Genomic DNA, 22,124 nt, shown 5'->3' with positions numbered 1-22,124 from the left:
GGAGATTTTGTAGGCTTGTTGGAATTACATCTGTCTCTGCAGAAAGTTCAGAAAACCTCCCTTGTAACCTGATGCTGACATTCATTGGATGCATTCTTCTGCTGGGTACATGCATGCTAAGTATATGTTATACTATATGGTTGTTCTTCAAACTACTAATAGTAGTTAAAATAAAAATTTTAAGACATAAAATTAAAAAGGAAAAAAAACCCCAAGAACAAACAAAAACCCCTACAGACTTATGGAAGCACCATCCTGATTCAGCACCTGAATGAACTTTACTCACACAAAATTTCATAGTAGCCTAATGAAAAGTACTTGCATTATTATCCATTGCTACATTATATCACTATATTATATCAGAAGAATACATGAGAAATTGTATTATACTGTATACTTCTGTCCTCAGTTCTTAAATTAATTAAGGGGTAAGGAATCTCAGAAACAGAAAATAAAACAGTGGAGGAATGAGAAGGGGAGGATGACGAACTGCTGCTGCTGAATACAGGGTATGTATAAAACTCTTAGCAAATGCTGAATTCCCAAAGTGTGTTTAAACAAGTTGTAAATGTTAGTGTTCTGTGAATAAAACCTTGCTATCACTTAGATACTCACAATACGGCTCTGCCACTATCATTGTATGTTTTCGGTGTTGTAAATTACCTACAATATGCAAGCTTACTACCAAAATTCACCTCGGCTATGTGCCTACACCATGCTTGGGAATCCTGTCAGACTTCATCTTTTTCTTTTTTTGCTTAGTACTGATCCACCTCTTGATGTGAAGTCATGATTAAAGAAAAATTTTCTCACGGAATAACATACTGGAGGAAATATGAACTCTGGATTCATTTTGATTCAACCTGACTTATCTGTTGTTTTTTTTTTTTTAAATTACATTTGCTATGACTAATGTTATGAGCTATCATTAAAACCTAGTTGCATAGTAAAAAGATATAGGCATCTTTCTCCCCTGCAAAAATCTGCTTTTGTTTCTAAGCCTGAGGAACTTTGTTACTGCAGTCTAGCAAATCAAGTAGGATTTGTAGGAAGATCATTGCTTCAAGTTCTGATGCTTCTACAAAAAAAAATTAGATTGTGGATTAAACTCAGAAATCTTTTATCAATGAACAATAAAATGATTACTTTGAGATAAAGAATTTGAATGTTATCTTTTTCATGATAGTCAGAAATTAATTTCTATGACTCGCCCTCTTTTTTCCCTCTATTAATTTCTAATGTAAAGGAAGAAACTCTTCAGACTTTAATCTCAATTTTACATAAGCACTTTTTCATTTCTGCCTTTTTTCATTTTTCTATCTAGGTCTACCTTTTGTAAGGGATATTCAAACCTGAAACATGGCAACAAGATAAATATTTTTATGATGGCAGAACCATAGGACTGTTATTAGTTGGAAGGGCATGGAAGTAGGGCTGTACAAAAAATGCAGCAAGTTACCCAGGACTTTATTTAGCTGAGCCCTGACAGTGTCCAAGGTGGGAGGTTTTATGCCCAGCTGGGAAGGGAGGTTTAGTGATGCACCGTGGAATCTACATGGCTGAACCTCCACAGCTGCAATCCCTGGCCCTCTTTCCTGCAGCCTCCCTCCAGGCAGCTGTAAGGTAGTGCCCAGCAACTGCATCAGTTATCTTCCCCTTCAGAAACATGATTTGCTCTAATTCAAGACAGAAGAAAATTTTGACATGAATCATGCTTATGAGTTTTTGCCATCCTTCGAAAACAGCTGTCTCGGAGGGGAAAGGAGGTGAGAGGGGAAGGACGTTGGAGAGTTAAGTGGTCCAAGCTAGAGCGAGACGAGTAACACCAGCTCGGAGAAATAAAACCAGGCCCATTCTCTGCTGTGCTGTGTTGTTTTCCCCCGCTCTCCCTGTAACACTGCAAGCCATTATTTTCCTTTCCCTGGCGTTAAGCCTCGCTCCCCGTTCCGCTCCCCACGGCCCGCTCCGTGCACGGCGCTGGGAGAGGCCGCCAGGGGGCAGCGCCGGAGCGGCTTGGCGAGCTCAGCTGAGCTCAGCCCCGTTCTCAGCCCAGCCGGCCCCCACCGCTGCGCCCCGGCCGGGTCGGGGCTGCCTCCTGCGGCAGTGCCGAGGCCTCGCCGTGCGGTGGAGCCCGGCCCGGCCCGGCCCGGCCCGCCGGGGGAAGGTGAGCGGGGGCGCCGCGGGCCCCGCCGGGGCCGGGGGCGGGCGGGCGCAGTTCCCGGCGCCGCCGCGGGGGGTGCTGCGCGCCGCCGGCCGGGCCGGGCGGCGGACGGGGCCATTCGCGCGGCGGGCGCGGGGGGAGCGCGGCGCGGGGAGCGCTCCGGGAGCGGCCCGGGGGCAGCGGACGCGGCGGGGGCGGTGGCGGGAGGGGGCAGGGGGGGCGGCGGGGCCGACGCGCGGCGCGGGGGCGGCGGGGCGGGGCGGCGGCGCCGGCGGGAGGGCGGGGGGGGCGCAGTGGTTGGGGCCGGCGGCGGCCGCCGCGGCGGCGGGGTCAGTTCTCTTTGGTGTTTGCCGATGTTGGAGGCGTCTCCAAAGTGTCCCCGGGAAGCAGGTAACCGGGCGGGAGGGGAGGGAGCGGCTTTGGCCGCGATGTCCGAGTCCCCGTCCCGGCTGCCCTCTCCTCCCGCTGGCACGGCGGCTCCCGGGCGAGGACTCCGCCGGCCCCCGGCGCCCCCCGCCTCCCCGGGGCCGTGCAGGCGCTGCTGCGCCACGGCGCTGCCGGCCCGCTCCGCTCGGGCGGGGGGCGGTGGCACCGGCCCCGCCATCCGCCCCGGGGCCCCCGCCCGCCCCCAGCCGCCCGCTGAGGGGCGGAGGAGGCGGGCTGGGGCACAGGTGGGCAGCGCCGCCGCTCCGGGGGCGGCGGGGGAGCCCCCGCTGGAGCCCCTCGGCAGCTCCGCGTTCCCGGTCCGGTGCCGCCGGCGGCCGTTGCGCCAGGGCCGGGCCGCGGCCGGGCCGTGCGGCGGGGCCGGGCTCGGCGGGACCGCGGCGGGCCTGCCCTGCCCCAGACCCCAGGGAGGAGTTCTGTGCCTCCCGAACTTGCTCCTCGTCCCCTGGCCCGCCCGGCCCGGTGCGCCGGGGGCGCGGGGTGGCCGCTCCGCCGCCGGCGGGGCGAGGGGCGCCGTGTGCCGTTCGCCCGGTCAGCGGCGCGGACCTCGCAGCTCGGCCGGCGTGTGTTTGTACGTGTGTGTTAGTCAGTCCTCACTTCGCACATCTTGCGCTGCCCCCAAACTTCGGACAGGGCCCTAAACTTTGCCATCAGTGCTGGCCTCTCCCACTCCCAAAATGGATGTCGGCATCACTCCCAAGCAATGGGCAGCGGAGCAGTTTGCCGGCCTTCACCCGGCTCGAGGGTTGTGAGGCCGTCGTTGAGATGGGTTCCAATGAAGGTGCCTAGTCCAGTCTTCTCAGGAGCTTGGTGGCGTTTTCCCACTGTTCAGGTGTCTCTGGTGGAAAAAAGTTCGTCTTGATCACAACCAGGCCTGGAAGTCACAGCCTTGCTCTCCTGGGAAAGTGTGGGCTGCTTGGGGTGAGCTGTGAGGGCAAATCCTGCAGTGAAGCTGTTTGCCTTGTAGTGCTCAGGGGCCCACCCAAGTCAGTGATACCTAAGCAAAAAATTTCCCACATTGTATCTGCCCAGTGTTGCCTTACGGCCAGCAAGCTCTTTCTGTGAATACCAAGATGTAAGCTTCTCGAGCCATGCTTGGAATGCTCCCTGTGCAACTACCATAGTACTAAAAAAAAGTTTAGGATGTACAAAAGAGTAGATAAAGTGTTGCTGTTGTAACCCCACTCTTTGCATGAAATACTGTCTTGAACAGTACTGAAGGATGTGCATGAGTAACTACAGTGTTGCAAGACACAAGTAAGGCTGTTTGCTCTGCAAAGTTGCATTGCACTTCTGTTAGTGAGCATACATTGCTGTATCTTGCTTACGTTACTAGTGGCATCAAGCTGCACAGGACTAAGGTCTTCCTGGGCTGTGTGGTAATTCCAGCTTAGCAGTCTACACCAGTGTAGTAATATTAAGGTATTTAAATCATTTGCTAACTACAGGGAGGTTCTATACAGGCTTTGTTGTGACATTGCTGCCTATGTAAACAGTGCCAGGCTGACGGATTTCTGAATGAAATCTTCTTTTTTTCTAGAAAGTCAGCAGCAGTGCATGATTTCCAGTACTGATTTCCAGCCACTGAACCTTAGCTTTGACCTAGAAAAACTCTCTGAGAGAGATATTCCTCCTCTTGCCTTTGTGAAGATTCCTATTGCTGCCAACTAGGAACAGGATTGAGACTGCCTGCTTGCTCATAGTTTATGGGGAGAAGGGACAATTCAGATTTTCTTTTCTTTGCAGACTATTTTTCAACAATGTCGTTCAGCTTTAGCAGAAGTCATCCAGTTTGGATTCTGCTCAGGCTGTAGTTTGGAGATGAAAGTCTTTATATATCTTGTTGCCAACTTAAACTACTTCGTCCCCTGAGAATTATGTCAAAATAATAAATTTGAATAATCTTACATCCTGAATTATGATAGTAGATTATAAAGAAAGTTTCTAATTTTACTTGCAGGAAAATCTGATCAGAGGTGTTTTAATGACTGGAGCAAGTTTAAATAAGCATTTAACTCAGTCAGTTACTTCCTTGGGGACAAAAATCAGACTTGATTTTCCTACACAGGTTTATAAAGTGAATTCCACCGTAACCCTGTTTTACATTATTGTGAATGTGGGAAGTGAATCAAATACTAGATGTTTTATTTGTCAAGTGTCATGAAAAATGACCTTGGGAAGGTTAGGGAACAGGCTGTAGTGAAGCAGATCCTCTGATTCCAAGACTGCGTCTTTAACCATTAGGAAAGGTGCACCTGTCATGCTCTATCCAGACAGTTTGTTTTGACCTACCCGAAATATGTGGCTATTGACTTGTCAGTCTTTGAAAACACTGGAAAACTCTCATCAGTTATGTCCAGTTCTTCATCCCAAAATATATCTTCTTATGATATCATCCCATTGGAGAGCTGGCCCTATAAAGTGGGCAGTTTTAGTGCCATTTTCTTTTGTGTATATTTGATAGATACATGAACGTGGATCTTCTTCCATTGGAGTGCAAAGTATCTGCTTCCTCATGTGGGTCTCACTGATGTGGTGGGGAAGGACCTAACTGCATCTTTTTAGGGTAACTGAAACAACATAACTTCTGTTAATGAACCACCAGAGCTTCACTTTTCCTTCCCCTGCTTACATTGATTTCTTGTCAGCAACAGCAAGATCTATAGGAAGAGTGTTAGGCCTGTCTTTTGCCAGAACCAATTATTTTGCATTTCTAATCTTTGGATCATACGTAGGCTGTAATTTTCACAATAGTTCTTGAATTTTCTCTCTCTACTGAAAAAAAAGGAAAAAAAGTGGGGAGTACCATTTGGTTGAGGTGCCTAAAGAGCACAAGGCAGGTCAGGGAATGGGGCTGGCAGTTTTGCTCAGGAAGGAGAGGATATATGGTGCAAGGGGGGGAATAGAATTAGTGGGAGTGCATGATAAACTCTGTGAAGAGAGGAAATGGAACCTGTGTATAGTGTAGTTAATACATATATATATATATATATTAAAAGTCAAGGGCTCTGTGTTTAGGGGGTCTGCTCATTGTCAGCACTGAGTCACGATCAGTGTTATCCAAAGTATGTTTGCATTAAAAGATCAAGAGTTCAGTAAGAATCTGAGAGATGTCTTGTCAGGCGTTGTTCTGGAAACTATTTAGAATAAAAAAAATGCTTGTCACAAGTCCTAATGTAAAAATGAATTTTGAAAAGCCATCTGTGGTAGTGTAATACTAGAGTCACAACCATGTCTGTAGCTGCTAAAGTTTGTTCATACTTCACCTCAACAGAAAGTGTTTTGTGTCTTGGGTTTTGTTTTGTTTGTCTTTTTTGTTAAGCTGGTAGTTTTTGTAAAGTTTCCTAGAGATAAAATGTGTACTCCATGGTCACAGTGTGGTCACTTGTGTCATACTGCATCTTTTCATTCACTTTAGTCAACTATGCATCTGTATAGTATATCACTAGAATGTTACAAATTTATTGATATTTAACCAAGTAAAATCAAATTATGAAATTTAATTTTTTTCCTGGTAAAGAGGACTTTTTTTTCATAATAAATTAGTTGTGACTCCAGTATACTTCTGTATCCCCATAATCTTCTATTTTAGTTGCCATTAAAATGATGGGACGGAGCACTTTTTAGACAGATTAGAATTCAGCTTTTGAGCTCAAATCCCCATTGTTTGGAGAGGTCTCTGGCCAAGGGACCAGTGGCCAAGTACTATGACAAGTGTGGGTTAACCTCCTGTCCTTAGTTTCTGGGAAAAGATAGCTTACTAAGATTTTTACCATAGTACCTCATGCTCACTTGAAGGGTATGTTTACAGTCTCATCTTCTGAAAAATTCCAAAGGATCATGGTGCTCACACTTCCAGTTTCGCTGCTTGCCAGCTTTGAGGAGGGTGTTTGCCTCCAGGCTGAAGGAAATGTTTTTGGGTGTAGATGACCAGATTTTCTGGAAAAGTTTCCTGTAGTGGAAATGGTCACCTGTTGGATCAAGAAGAGTTCTCTGAGAGATGAGTAACCTAATTTTTATTTTATTGCTACTCTTAGTTTCTTACTTTTGGCACCTGTTATGTATTTGCACTTCCCAGTTTGCCCTATAATGACCCCAGTTTAAAAAAGCAGTGTTACACAAATATAAGGACTACACTAAACATGCAGATTGGTGTCAGTAACTGAAATTGTCCAGATAAGTAACTGACTGCAAGTGAGAGTGAACTTTTTCCATGTCACTCAGATGACACACCTATGCAACTGATACATTTTGAAGGATGAAATCAAGATACACCGATCCCAAGGTGAAAGTGCAGAGCTGATATAATGTTGAGTCACTTTGTAGTGTATCCAGTTGTTCTGATACAAAAAGAGAAAACCCACCAAAACACAAAAAACCAGCCAAACAAAAAAACATCAAAAAACCCTACCCAAACCACTCTGTAGTACTTTTGGCTTTGTTAGATGAGGTAAGAGCAAGAAATAATCTAAAATTTCTTGATAATATTTTGTTTGTTTGTTTTACTTTTTTCTCATCTTCTGGTCCTTTTTCAGTTCTGGATACTAGGTTGGATACTTTTTCCCTTCCAGTCTGGAAAATATTTTCTCTGCCTTTTGTTTTAGTCTTGTATCTCTGATAGTACTTAAACCTGCCAGCTTGGAATTGTATTTCATCTGTGGTGGCAATATCCGTTCAAGGGGATATTTTGCTTAAGAGTATATACCCAAGAGGCATTCCTTTTGTACCTGTTTAGGGCCTGGGATTGTAATGATCAATTCTAGAGGGATTTTCTTGGAAACTCTTCTCACTTTCCTATAATTCAGTGAAAGATACTTTGTAGTCTTGTATGAAATGAGTGTCCTCTCAGCTTCTGTATGACAGCTAAGGATGTCTGACCTTTGTGAAAGGAGTGAGAAGCCTGTGCTGGATCAGAAGGCAGGTAAAAGCTCGCCCCAGTTTCTCAGAGACATCTCTCAAGATTCTCTCTTAGCTGAATCTACTGGGTTAGATATAGGATTTGACCTCTTCAAAAGGGAGAGTGATCCACATCGTCTTCACTCCTCTTCACCTGGCCAGTTTTTATCACTTAGAACCTTAAGCAAGTGAGAACTCACTGAAGATGCGAGGACTGGATCCCATTTCTGTGGACTTGATGGAGTTATCATTCATGAGGGCGTTCTAGATGTGGATTTCCAGGCAAGCACTGGTATTTGCCAAGCCCCAGGAGAAGAATTTAATATAGCACTTTTCTTCAACTGTTACATTATAGGGCTCTTGTGGAACTGGCCATTCCACAAATTACTGTCAGTGTCAGTTCACCAGAGGAGGTGGCTTTGGAGGTTTTTTTCATGTGACCATTAAACTATGCATAAAACTTTGATTCTTCTTTCTGGTTCTCTTCGAATCTTGCTGCAGTCAGAGCCCCTCGATACTTTGTAACATTCACCTTGATTACAGGTGGGCATGAGAGCAAACAACTGCTGTAGCTGGTTGAAACTTAAGTATATTTAGATATTTTAAAAAGAATATAAACAGCAACTTGCCCATCCTGATTTGAAATTGTTTTTTTTCTTGGACACAGTAGTAATTTGAACCTTTTCAAGGCTTGTAAACCAACTCGGGGCTCACTAGGAGTTTTGACATCTAGCACCAAAAAAGTACTGTCTGGTGCTGTTTACCTGTGCTCAGGCACCTCAGGCTCCTGATAGGAGCAAGCGAAACATAGTTACTGTCAGACTGATATACCTAATATATACCCCAGATAGGGCAGGACAGAGCATTGCAGGTGAACAGGATTAGCTGAGGCAGTCCGAGTTCCAGGGCCTACTTTGTTTTTCAAATATGGGTACCTTTGCTATTGTTCTAGATTGCAGATCTCTGCTCCACAGCTCTGGGGTCTACAGTTCTACCTGAGCTTCTGCTACGTGTCATCGTAACCTAGATGGATGTTGGATGCCCTTTGCATTAAGAGCACTACCCTTCGTTAACAGAGAACATCCTCTTTTGCAGCAGGTGAGACTGTATTAGGCAGATATATGTAGCTAAATAGCAGGTGTTCTGTTGGAGATCCTAGGAAATAGTGTCCTCCTTCCCTTTTGAAGGGCTTTTTGTTTATTTGATTTTGGTTTTGAAGGTAAGAAATAAGAGTGTTAACCTAGTAGTGAACAGAAGTGTTGTCCCTGCAAGTTCAAAAGCAAGTGTTTTCTTTCACTCTAGTTTAGGGTGGTTCCAGAGTCACAAAAGCTAACTTTACCCTGCTGAGTCTAATGGCCTTGGAGTCCTGAGAGTACAGCAAGTGGTGAGAAAGACATTCCTTTGAAGGGCAGCTCAGAGTATCATCCGCCCGTCTGTTCTGTCTCCAGATAGTGAGACTGTGCTGTTACCGAACAGTGTTCTTTTTCACTTTCACTCATTTCTAGGTGCTGTGTCCTATTATTTTTAATCATTTCATGTTACCACTGAATCAGGTTGCACTTTTAGCCAGGGTTGTCCTTTGTTTTATTTCTGACTCCATCTGTGGAAAAATACTTGAGAGAATTCCAAATTTTAATTCACAGTTTGTTTACATTTTTTTCCTGTAGTAGTTGTGCTTATAACTTCCTTTGGTCTGGGAAAACAAGTTGTTCTGAATCATCAGCAATATGGATGAAGATTTGCTATTTTATCACATGTCTTCCTTGGTACTTCTAAACACTAGTACATAAGTTGGAGGAAGAAGCCTGGTTTTGTTATGCTGGTTCTGTGCCCTCACAGTGTGCTCGGTTTGAACAGAATGTCTTTTTACCAGCACTCTTCCATTCTGTTCTTGGTTGTTACTTTAGTATCCTCCTTGCTGATTCAACCAGAAAGTAACCTTTTGCCATCCTCACAGTTGCTGTAGCCTCTGTGCTGCAGCAGAATGTGTGCTCTATGTGTGCCAAGTTTATAGTGTTTAGCTAATGCTTAGCACTGATCATGTATCCAGGAGTTTTTCTTCAGTGTTTTCTTTCTTTGCTAGGTCTGAAAGGATCTGTAAGTCTACCACTATGATTTTTTAGCTCTTCCTGGATAGTCAAAGTCTTCTATAATCTGTAGTTTCTTCTAAAGATAAGTAATTTATTTGGTTATGTTTCATTTTGCAACTTGATAACTTCTGTCCCAAGCATGGGTTTGCTACAAGGAATCAATAGGTGATTACTGTCCTGGTAAACTAGGCTGAGTTGTTAATTCTTTTCATTCTCAGGAAGCTTGAGGACTCTGTTGATAGCTGCTTGCTGCATGTGGCTGGATGAGTTAGCTCCTTTAGTTTTCTCTTAAACTCTTCCAGGCATATGTCTCTTCCCATCTTGTTTGTTGGAGTGCAGTGTTAGTTGCTGCAGGTCACCACTGGCTATGTATGATCTGTCTGCTTCCTTAATTTTTGGATTCTGTTTTCATTGTTGTTAAGTCAGGCCCTCGTCATAAATTTTGCAACATTTCAAGATCTTGCTCCCAAACATAGCATATCTAAACTTAATTTTCTCCAGTTGAAAACTTTGATTTTGTGTTTTTCTTTAGTCAAGAGCACTTGGTAGGCCCAATCCAATACTCAGTAATTATTTTATCTTTATTCACTGACTGGGGAGAGCTGCATTTATAATAGGGAGGAGGCTTTTTGAATTCATTGCAGAACTTCTGATCTAACAAGTACTCTAAGCCTGTGAGCAGAGGCCCCATCCTGTTTCCTAGTGAGCAGGGAGCTAATCTCTCTATGAACTGTATGTTAACATTATCTTACATCCAGGTATTGCAAAACCTGTCTATGGAAGACTTAAGAGAAGAGGGAACTCTGGGAATGATTCATGAACAGGTGATGGCAATTTGACCCCAGCTGTGTCTGAGAGCTGGAACATCTTGGAAGCTGTATGAGCCTTCAAGGTGGGCCCTCATCACTCTAGCTGTGAAATACTCTTTTTGTTTAAGTACACTCACAGGGAAGAAAAAAAGGCGCATAAACCAGAATTTTATGTGCTTCTAACAAAAGAACACAACACCTGTCACTTTGTCCACTGAAAAACCAACTTTCCTGAGGATCTTGTAGCTGTTTACTACAGGGAGGTGACTACAGTATGAGAAGGGCTAGTAGCTGGAGATGTAACTTTTTTCAAAGAAAAAGGCTTGTTTCTGCTACTTCACCAAACTTTGTTTTCTCAAATTATATGAGAAGTAGTTTATCACAGGCAGTCAAGGAAAACTGAGATAGTTTTCTGAATTCCTTTAATAGTATGCAATTTCTAGTTAGGGAATGAAGTAAAAAAGTAATTTTTGCCTGCTTCAGACAAAATAACAATTGGAGGGATGTTTTACTTAGAATATGAGTATTTTGTAATTTAAAATCAGTCAAAGCTGATTGGAGATCTTAGGAATATGACTACTTCTTGTTATCAAAAATTAAAAAAGCCCTGGCTTTTAGAAATATATATGAGAGAAATTTCAAAATACTAGTTAGATAAGAAACTAGACTCCTGGAAGGAGCTCTGATTAGACTCCAACATCAGAAATAAGGAACCAATTACAGCTTTGATACAAACGAATGTGTAGCGGCAATGTATCAATTCTGAGTCATGTTTTTTTCATTTACTCATTTAATCCCCTTCTACATTTTTTGAGCTGATGATTGATTGTTAAACTAATGGTTTAGGCTTCCCTTCTTTTCAACTGTTTTTCTTCAGGAAAGCAGAGTAACTCATTTTTGTTTAACCTAAGGCGAATGTGACTTGCCTGCATCTGCAGCAAGATGGTATTATGATGACTTTAGAAGTGTTACAGATATGACTGTGTATCGCGGAGTGTCTGGGGGAGATACAAGTTTTCTGTTTTCAAGAAGTCGTAGGTAGTTTTTCAGTCATGGTAAGGAAGAGAGCTGAAAAGTTACAGTACTGGACAGCCAGGTCTTGTGCTTTGGGTTAGTGCTTGCTCCCAGGTGCAGTAAACAAATACAAAGAAGGATATTACCCCCTAATGTTGGGCAGTGTGTGTGTCCTGCCTCTGATCTGTAAGGCTCTATAGCCATCTATAAGCTAGTTTTTGGGATCTACCTCAAACCATGATGGGTTTTGGATGAGGAAGGCCGCCTACAATAAAGGGTCTGATGATCACCTTGCTGTTTCATGGAGGAGTTTTGCATTTTCTTCTCCAATAATTCAGGGTATCTGTCTCGGTCAAACTGATGACTGTATCTCAACCAGTGTTTTATCTGGATGGTCCAGAGTCTGTTCTGGGCATATAATTTGAGAACTGGGTTAGCTGATATTACCTGTTGGAAATTTCCATGGCTTTTTTACTGTCTTCTCTGTTTTCTGGACAGCAGTAATAAATTGAGACAGACTTTCTGATGAGATTATCTTTGTAAGGTGGCAAACATTTATATAAACCAGACTAATTTTCTCCCTTGGGCTTTGAGTTATATACAGGTTGAAAAGCTTTGAGATGCCAAACTGGCTCAGTTTCTAATGCAACAGATTTGCTTTCCTTATCTCTTAGTTTTCTTCTGGCATTGAAATCTTTGAGTTGATAATCTGGTTGATCTCCCTTATCATTTCAATACAGAATAGCAATCCTTTTTTTCCACCATGGTTCAAGATGAATATTAATAAAGTTTCTCTACTTAGGAGCTCTGTTTCATGTCTGTCTGTGAAGTCTCCACTTGAGTGGTTGCCTGGTATACACAGGACCTGACTGATTCCTCTGTTAGAAGAGAAGATTAGCCTTCTGTACACGCTGGGGTTGTTAGTTTTGCTGTACACAGTAAGATGCACTGTGGCCCGAGTTGCTCCTTTCTCAGCTTTTTCATGTCAGCCTTGCTGTTGCCAGGGGAAGCAAGGGAAAAGTGGCATTCCTGCCTGTCAATATGCTCCACTTTCTGTGAAGTTTCTCTTGTTACTAGTTTTTAGACTCTTACACGTTTTCGAAAATGTGCACAGTTACAGTCAGTGCTCTAACCCCTGCATTTTCCATCGTTCCTTATATCTGAGGCAAATGAATTAAGTGGGGAACCTCTCTGCAAGGGAGTTATTTACTTCTGTAATTGTGTCTGTTAGTTTTAATAAAGTCCATGAGCACTTACTTGTTGAAGATAAGTTTGGCAGTAGACTTTGGATAGGATTCAGTTGCCTGTATTTTTGGCATCTCATAGTTCAAGAAACTAAGTTACGCTGTCTGCTTCTCAGCTGCTCCTCAGCTCTGTGATTGGCTAATCCTAAATTAGAAGGCTACTTGTTGATCACCTTGAATAACTCCCTGGGTCTTCTGGCTGTATTGACTAGTGGTGTAACACATTTCTTTAAACACATAGGTTATTGCCATTTCATTGCCTCTTTATGTCAGGGTTTCTCTGAACTGTCTGCCACATGCAGTGTCAGGCGTAGCATGGGTCTTTGAGAGGATGTCTGCTTGCTGAAGCAGCAGCTGATGGAATAGGCAGGTATCCAAATGTGATATCTCAGGACATCTCAGTTGGCACTGGTAAACCATGGTAATTCCATGCTGTATTTTCTTTTACTCCAGTGTGGGTTTAAACACCTCGCTTATATTTGTAAACCTAAATTGTAGATGTCTTTCATCCTTACCTGAATCCTCATATCTCACTGTACAGCAGTGCCATGCAGTATGGGTAACTGTGCTGGTGTGAGATGCACTGTGCATGTAGATGATCTTATAGATCACAGATTTTTCGTATTAGTTACTTGTCCTTTGCTGTAGTGGTGTAAGCAATTTACTACATCCAAAATGTTTGGTTATTATATTTACTCTGACATATACTATGTATTTCAAATGGTGTGAATCTAACCTTGATTGAGCATAAGACTTTTCTGTTCTAGCCCTCTTGCTAACATATCATAGTTAAATGGTTGCAAAAATTCCCACCTTTGGCCATTTTGTCGATTGAGAAAATCGTGGTTTTTACTCTTTGATTCCGTAATTAATTACTTTATTTGTCTAGTTTGGGTTTTTCCTTTTCTTTTCAAAATTACACAAAACTATTGTAAAGAGAGTTCTCAGAGAAGGATTGAATCAGTGACAGATAAAATAATATGTATTCCCACATAATGTGATTCTGTGATAATGGTAATGTGGTCAATGATTAAGAGACTCATATGTTTTATGTAGTATCTTGGATCAACACTGCATTGGAAATTAAGAAACCAATATGGTTTCATGATGAAAGAAGTCTGAGATGAAGCAGTTTCTACCTCAGTTTTCTGAGTATTAAATCTTTTTTTGTTGTTGTTGTTGTTTTAATGTGCTTGCCCTGTGTAGTAATTCAAAAGGGAAATTGAGCTGACTGCTGTTTGAAGAAGTGGCTGACAAATATGAGTGCAGTTTTTAATCTGTTCAATTTCTTACTTGATTTTTTTTCCCAAAAATACCTTCCTGCTTTTTCTCAGAAAGCTTCTTGCTGACTGTATATAGGAGTTGCCAAAGATAGTCCTCCATGGGCAATAAAATCTGAAAGTACGATGGGATTTGATGTTGTAACCTAGCATTCACTGCAGCCTCTTGGCCCTTCCTTGCCTTTCTGGGGCTTTATCTGCAATACTTTCCTGCTCCAGTCCAAGAGCAGAGGAAAGCACTTGTATGGAACTGTAGTATTTAGTTAGTCTTCAGGGGCCGGGTTAAATACTGAGCAAGTAGGGGAACTTTCATGTCAGCCTTGCAGTGCCTTGGGTTTTGAGTATTAGTCACTAATATTCTGTGTCAATTCATCTTCCCTTTCTTGTGCACTTTTGTCTCTGATTGTAAATTATCTTATCAAAACAACTAAAATAAAAGTTAGTGATTTCCCTCCCACACCTTATACTTCAGGAAAATAAAATGCTTTTAAGGCATAACTTCATTTGTTGTCATGTATTTCTTAGCTGTTAATTAGCTGGTAGTTATGTCCGTATTTCCACTGAAATTAAGATTCTCCAGTGTAAGGCACTGTAAAAAAAAAGGAAACCAGGCCACAGATTTCTGAAGATGGAGTCCTTGGTGATGAGATCACGGGTTTTGTATGGAACAGTGTGGAGGAGCTGAACTTGAGTGTATGTCATGACAGCAAAGGTAAGCTGATTAACAGGAGTTGAAAGGGCTAATGCCGTGCACTCACTCCAGGTCAGGAGTTTAGGGCCCTCCTTGTACAGACATAGGCACTCCTCTGATGTTCCTCCTCACCTGTGTGTGAACTGGTTCAGTGAGATACATGGACAGAAAGTATTTTTGCTGTGGGGAAGAGAGGATGTGGGATTGTCTCCTGCTATGGCAGCAAGTTATTAGATTGGTTTGGTTGTTGGCAAACCACTATTAGTAAGGCAAAAAGCAACAAAATTGATGGAGGAGCAAATGGGGAGGACAAACAGTGGGGAGCAGCAATAATATAGAAAAATTATATATTTTAGAAGGTGTAGAGAGACACCCTGTGTGATTTCGTGCCTAGTTTTTCCAGTGTTACCTATTTAAAATGTGTAAATAAGATAAATTTTGTTAATAAGTCTGGATAACCGTCTGCTGATTGTTACTTTAAATCATACTCTTGCTAAACTGCTACTGTGTGGCTATCTCGTTACTTGGTTTTATAGAACGTAAAAGATTGAACTAACAGCTGAAGGTAATGCAGAGCTGTGTGTTTTCTGTCAACCCCTAATAAGCTGCTAGATATAACACAGTAAAAAGAAATTACAGAAGACTTAGTACTTCTATAATACTTTTTATATTAATGTCCATGTATGTATAAATATTTGCTGTAAATGTGAGAAATGGCACGCCGGAAATATGTTTTACCTCTAGGCAGATTTTTATACTTTTGTGTAACTGAATGAGTGAAGTAGTATCAGGAGAATAGAAGAAGAATGGAAACTTTAATGGAGTTTTAAGGATAAAACTAAAACCAAACCCTCCTTACTTAGGAAGCTGTTAACTGTTAGGGTTCTGTGACTTGGGACTTTAACAGAAGAATCACATTAACAAGCTTCTAACCAAAGCAGGAGTTGGTCTGAAAAAAACCCTTGAGATGCTCCCTGCTTAGACACTACCCCCAGTCTATTGGATTGCTGTTTCTCAACCTTTCAATATTTTCATTAATGATGTGGATGAAACAGTACACTTACTAAATTTGTGTATGCAATAAAGCAGGCTTAGAGGAGAATTGTAAACATTTTGGAACTAGAATGTGATCCTGAAAAATTGAAATGATTGTCTTTTTCTTTTTGCGTTTTTGTTTTGGTTTGGTTTGTTTTTTTCTTAATAAGGGAATTCAAGGAAGACAAGAACAAAGTGTTATTAGCTGCAGAACAGTCAGATTTGCAGAGAACACAGGCTAGAACTTGCTGGTAGCAGTTCTGCAGAAAAGGACCTGGGATCATTAACGTAATAATGTTGTGAAAAATGGGCATTGATTAGAATGTATAAGCAGAACTCTTGGTTATATAAAATACAAGATATGTCAAGTAACTTTTTTTGCTCAGCAGTGGCTGGCCCTCAGTTGTTACCTTTATAAAGCCATTCACAAGTAAGCAGTATGTGTTGTGTGTTACATACTTGTACACAGATTAGATTTGGTGTGCTGGGTTGTATGACAGAACAGTGTGAAAGTGTGGTGACACCCTACTGCATATGTGCATTTTCACTTTCTGCACAGATGAAGTCCAGTCTTCTGTTTTGACCGTTCTCTATCTGTTGGTTGTTCATAAAACAACTTGTCTTTCTAATATTGCTTTTTCAATTTTTCCACATTGTAAAAGTGTGTTTGGTTTGAAAAGTCATTGTCCATGTTTTCTGCCTTCTGTGGTGTTTTATCTACTTTATCTGTCCTTGTTTATGCAATTATTGTGATGTAGTCTAAGAATCATTTCACCTGAGCATTTAATTCATATTTTATATCTTAAGATCTAAGTGATTAACATTCCAGAAAAATACAATAAATAATAATATTCAGAAAAACTATAACAATTTCTTTATGTTGTGTGGTGCTTTTTTACATGATACAAGTGTATTCACAGTAGTAAAGAATATCCTGCATTTCTGACTTAGTGTTTGTACTGGGTTTGCATGGCCAGGTTTTGCTACCAGGGGAGCAACAGGAGTGGCTTCTGTGAGAATTTGGCAGAAGTTTCACTTATGTACGGAGGAGCCAATGCCAGTTGGCTCCAAGATGGACCTGTTGCTGACAAGACTGAACCCATCAGTGTAGGTGGTAGCACCTCTGGGATAACAGATTTAAGCAGGGGGAAAAGCTGCTGCACAACAGAAACAGCAGTCAGAGAAGAAAGGAGTGAGAATATGTGAGAGAAACAACTCTGCAGACACCAAGGTCAGTGGAGAAGGAGAGGCAGGAGGTGCTCCAGGCACCGAGCTGAGATTTCCCTGCAGCCCGTGGTGCACACCATGGTGAGGCAGCTGTGCCCCTGCAGCCCATGGAGGTCCATGGTGGAACAGAGATGCACCTGCAGCTCATGAAGGACCCCACACTGGAGCAGGTGGATGCCCGAAGGAGGCTGTAGCACTGTGGAAAGCCCATGCTGGAGCAGGCTCCCGACAGGACCTGTGTCCCCATGGAGAGAGAAGCCCACACTGGAGCAGGTTTGTTAGTAGGTCTTGAGACCCTGTGGGAGGCCCATACACAAGCCTGTTCCTGAAGGATGGCACCCTGTGGAAGGGGTCCACTCTGGAGCAGTTCATGAAGAACTGCATCCTGTGGGAAGGACTCATGTTGAAGAAGTTCGTGAAGGACTGTCTCTTGTAAAAGGGACCCCACTCTGGAGCAGGGGAAGAATATGAGGAACCTTCCCCTGAGGAGGATGGAGTGTCAGAGAACCTGCGATGAACTGACCGTAACTCCCATTCACCACTCCACTGGGAATATTTGACAGCAATATTTTCACTTCAAAATGTGAGGCAGTTTTGTTTTGTTGTTTTAATATGAGTTTATTTTGGTTGGGTCATTTTTAGTGTGGGAGGAAAATTCGCAGCTTGTACATACTTAATTGGAAAGTTAATACCATCCGACCCTGAGATTAGCTCAGTTGGTTAGTGCATGCTGCTTATAATAACAAGGTTGTTGGTTCAATCCCCAGATGGACCATTTACTTAAGAGTTAGACTCGATGATCCATGTGGGCCCCTTCCAACTCAGAATATTCTGAGATCTGTGAACTGTTTAATGAAACCTGTGTAGCTGCCTATGTACAAAGTGCTTTCAAAAGCAGAAGTGAAGTAAAATGCAATTCTGGTATATTTGCATCCCTTTTCATGTGTGCTGTAGTATTTCTGTTGCAGCTGAGTAGGTTAGACTAAGAGGCAAAACCATTGCAGCATCTTGTAAGGCACCATAAGCCCTGGAGTATAGCTTTACAAAAATGACAGCACTTTGACTTGCAGACTTGGGGTAGACATGTATGTGATTAAGACTTTAAGAAATATCATGCTGTGGTGATTTGACATGGAAGCTGGCAATGAAGACACAAAGCTGGCAGGCATGGCTGTGCAGTCCAGCTTTCTCCAAGAGGTGCAAATGTCCGTAACCACTGCCAGGCATCAAGGGAAGCTCCTCTGGAGACACTTGAGAGGTAGCAGTTTCTGAGATTTGCATTGGGTTAACGATCTGAAGTGAGGTGTAGAGGATTTTTGAATTGTATTCATAGTGTAATAAATGAACTATCCCTTTTGTGTATACCAGATTTTTCAAAAATATCCGCATAGAAGATTTAAAAATATTTTGATTATATAACTGCATTTCATCTCTGACCAGCTTAGTGAAATCTCTATCTCTCCCAGGTCCTACATTTTATTATGTAGCAGCATATTTTATCGTGTACTCTGTGCTTGTGGCTGGAAGACCCCATAGTGGTTTTGCCTCACTGTTTATAAAACAGTACAACACTGGTGTATGTAGATGAGAAAATGTGAAGAGAAGATGGGACATATAGCTTTTGTCCCCTTTTGTCATGACATCAGAGATTAGTTGCTTGATAGTGAGAAAATGACATGACATCACTATGTCAACTGCATTCCCTCTGTTGACTCTACTAGTGGGATTTTTAACTGATTACAAGTTTATTGTCTCCATTGCTCATCCACTTAAGAGTTATTCCCTACAGTTATATTATACATTAATGCCAGAGCGTCTTTGCTTATACAGAATAATTTATGAAATAATTATAGTTTCTCATAGAAGTTCTGCTGCTTTAGATATATAAGAAATGCCCAGCACCCAATATCTTAGGATTTTATTCTGATTTCACAGTTGAATTTTCTATGTACTTTACTGTAGGACAAAGGGTGTCTTTTTTCTCAAACTTTATCTTGTTCATTCTTACTGTTCCTTGATACTATTCTCAAACTGATTTTTCTTTTTTGTCCTTAATAGTATAGTATCCATCCTACAATTTCTCCCTTTAGGACATCAATACTATAGAATATAGTATTTTATTTTATTATTAATAAGTTCTAATTTCTTGAAGAATAAACTTTCAAAATACTGGAAGCTGAAAGGATAATTCACAATTGGCAGGGCCCAAGACTAGGTGTTCAGTAGTATCTCATACAGAACTATTTGAGTGATGCCTTTCTCATACTCATGTTTATAAGCTAAAATGCTGCAAATACTGTGAGTTTCTTAAACTTCAGTTATTGTGATGATATTTCTTATTATGTTGGTTTCATTTTAAATATGTTTAAGATGTATGGTCTGATTTTTGCCATCGCTAGTTTTGGTGTTTACAATTAAGAAACTTTTTCAATCTATTCTAATCTATATTAATGTATTTTAAAATCAGAATTAAACACACAGTATACCAAAAAATTATGTAGTTATACACCTTCTCAGTCTTTAAGTTAGGCCTTTCTAACAATATTGCTGTATTACATTGCATTTGCTGTGAAGTAACAGTAGGTTTTTTACAGTAAGAATTTAGTCCATATTTTTGAACTCATAAAGTATTTGAATATATCTCAGCTAACTGCATATGTATTTTTAAAATCTGTGGCTATTAATATTTTACTGAAGATACTTATGCAAAGAGCAAGTGATTGCACCTCAACTTCATTTTTTTTTTTTACTTTTGCTTTTTCAGAGAATGAAATCAGTTGTCTATCTTTTCTCAGTAATAAAAATGGCATTCCAGTCTGAACCTCTTCTCCAAAGCACAGAGTCACAGTAATAGGATTTATTATTTTCATTATACGAGTGCAACTGTGCTAAAGGACTTTTACTCTGTAGTGTAATGAGTGATTTGGGATCTTTATGCAGAAATACTGTCCCTCTGAGTAAAGATACTTTGGATACTTTTTAATGGATGCAGTGTGGGAGAGGCAAAAATACTGATTGTAATCAAAATTTTGTCTATAGTCGTGCTCACTTCAATAAGTCCTTATTGGTAAGGAGGCTGCCTGTGATGGAGGAGAGCTGGGCTCCTTTCCTCCTATGCCTCAGCCAGTGGGATCAGAGCTGCTGCTGGGAGAGGTCCCAGTTCCCCAGGGGCCACTAGTCAGCTGTCATGGGTTTTGTCTCTTTATCCACTCCGTGCAGATCATCTCTTGTGTATGAACCCTAAATAATACAGTCTGTGTCCATGCTACTGAATAAAATATATCATCCTGCTCCTTATGCCAAGAGGAGAAGCCCAAGACTTTTGCCTGGATGAGTGAGAATGACTGGTTCCTTGTTTATTTGAGTGGATTGTCTGGGATGCCTGCTCACCTCTGAACTGCTCCTGTATGGTTTTTGCAACAGGAGTTTTTACCCAGTGGCAAAAATTTTGCCTAGGGGCATACTCTCAGTGAGTAGTATGAAGGAGCACTGCCCTGACCCTGAGTTGTTTATGTGTGTAGACATAACCTGAGAACAGGTATTGGCAATAAGGATACTAATTTGAGAAGATGAAAAGACACAATTAGTACCTGGCATATTCCAGGTAAATGCTTTAGGCATTGGGTTGAAGGCTAGTTTAGGAAGTCCTGACACCTGTGCTAGTAATTTATACACAGATTAAAGTACTCCACCTGTTGACTGAATAAGCAGTTATTTTTGTCAGAACTCGCATCTTTGGTGGTTTTTTTCATTTCTTTGCATTTTCTTCTTATATTTTTTTCTCTCTTCTAGTTTGATAAAAGGCAGAAAAAAATAGTGATTTTCTCTTGTGGCCTTATTTGATATTTTATATGCGCTTTACTGAAAAAACAGTGAAAAAGATTGCTATGAAATTTTGTTGCAATGACAACAAACTTCTCTTTTGAAGAAATTGGCAGGTGTAATCTCATCTGCAGAATGATTATATGGGATTTTATTCTAGAATAATCATTCTTCCTGCTGTATTTCAGGCAGGGTCACCCCATTGTTAAGCAACAGAACCTAGAGCCAGGCTGTATGGGTTCTTCTCCGGTGATGTTCTTTGGCTCTGAGCTCTGTTTCTCTGTGCATCCATTTGGAATTAATGTTTGCAGAGGCATGACTTTTGTGGACAGTTTTGTGACCCAGATCCAGGAGCAAAAAAGAAGTGTTGCTAGTATCACTACAGTAATTTGACATTCAAAATGCAAAGTGCCCTGCTGATAATAATTTGTTTATTGCAGTGACAGGCAATGGCACAAGTTAAGATGCAGACTACAGCAAACCTGTCTGGACCCACCATGTCCCCTATGGTGCTACCCCTGCCAGTTACAACTACAAATACACTGAGTCTGCCATCCTCAATGAATGGATCCATTTCGGAATCAGCTGCCAGCTGTAGCAGTCCTACTGCCGGCCTTGTGGATCCCGCACCTTCTAACAACTCACCAGGTAAGTTGGTCCAGGTATATTTTCTTCAGTGGTCAAATGAATTTTTGATGACTTTTTAATTTAAAAAGATAAATAATTAGGTCCTTAAGGGGATTAAAATTAAAAAAAACCCAAACACCCATAGAAAAATATTTTGGCTAAATAAACTGTTAGTTTTTTTAACTGAGCTCAGACTTACAGTGAAGTGTTGATCAATGATACAAAATCTCAGAAAAGAGCATGTCTATTTTGTCAAATTCTGAGTGTATTCTTTATAGAGAAGTTTTAGTGTTGCAGGAAGGTCTCCAAGTTTATTTCTCTTCCCCAGAACAGAATGTCTTCTGACTGCTTGGCAGTATTTGGTGTTTCCTTTGTAGCCTAATAAATGCTGCAGTTCCTATGCTGAACTGGGTATAAAATGCAGAAATGTTGTTCTAAAAATCTAAACAAGAAATGACAGTGTGTGTTAGGGATAAATAAAAACCAAATGAAAAAAAATTGCAGAAAGTTAAATGGTCTAAAAAAAGCAGAATGAAATCCTTAAAGGGAGAGGAGAAGTGTTCTTTGGGAGTGCTCTGAGACTGACTTCATTTTTGTGAGAAAAGTCTAAAACCCTGGGAAGAAGCAGGCGGAAGCAAGTGGGGGCCACAGAGTTTCATCAACTATATTTGTCTCATAACTCTTACACTATCCACTACTGCTTCAAAGTGTTGAGAAACCATTCTGGAAGAGTACTTAATTCCAGGAACCAGTATACTGCTGACAGTAAACTTTGGTGATGTAG

General features: G+C 41.6%; 2 protein-coding genes across 7 annotated transcripts in view; both read left to right on the top strand.

The window, feature by feature from the left end:
* UBE2W (ubiquitin conjugating enzyme E2 W) overlaps positions 1-1,870 on the top strand; it is a 44,151-nt gene extending 42,281 nt beyond the window's left edge. The window contains exon 6 of one of the 3 annotated variants that reach the window (XM_051769307.1): positions 410-1,870. In XM_051769307.1, the coding sequence (XP_051625267.1) occupies positions 410-432 (23 nt within the window). In that variant the 3' untranslated portion in view covers positions 433-1,870. The remainder of the gene's footprint in view (positions 1-409) is intronic. The other 2 variants (XM_051769324.1, XM_051769334.1) reach the window with 2 other exon arrangements.
* A 571-nt stretch (positions 1,871-2,441) lies between these two features.
* Positions 2,442-22,124, top strand: part of STAU2 (staufen double-stranded RNA binding protein 2) — a 170,519-nt gene continuing 150,836 nt past the window's right edge. For 2 of the 4 annotated variants that reach the window (XM_051768611.1, XM_051768623.1), the window contains exon 1: positions 21,154-21,361. In XM_051768611.1, the coding sequence (XP_051624571.1) occupies positions 21,163-21,361 (199 nt within the window). In that variant the 5' untranslated portion in view covers positions 21,154-21,162. Of the gene's footprint in view, positions 2,552-21,153; positions 21,362-22,124 lie in introns of those variants that run through there. The other 2 variants (XM_051768593.1, XM_051768602.1) reach the window with 2 other exon arrangements.

This window comes from Manacus candei, unplaced genomic scaffold (assembly GCF_025592945.1).
Source record: "Manacus candei isolate 608988 ecotype Guabito, Panama unplaced genomic scaffold, ASM2559294v1 h1tg000008l, whole genome shotgun sequence".
Taxonomy (NCBI): Eukaryota; Metazoa; Chordata; class Aves; order Passeriformes; family Pipridae; genus Manacus; species Manacus candei.
The sequence above is the reverse complement of the archived record's forward strand: the minus strand, read 5'-3'. Positions and strand labels throughout refer to the sequence as shown.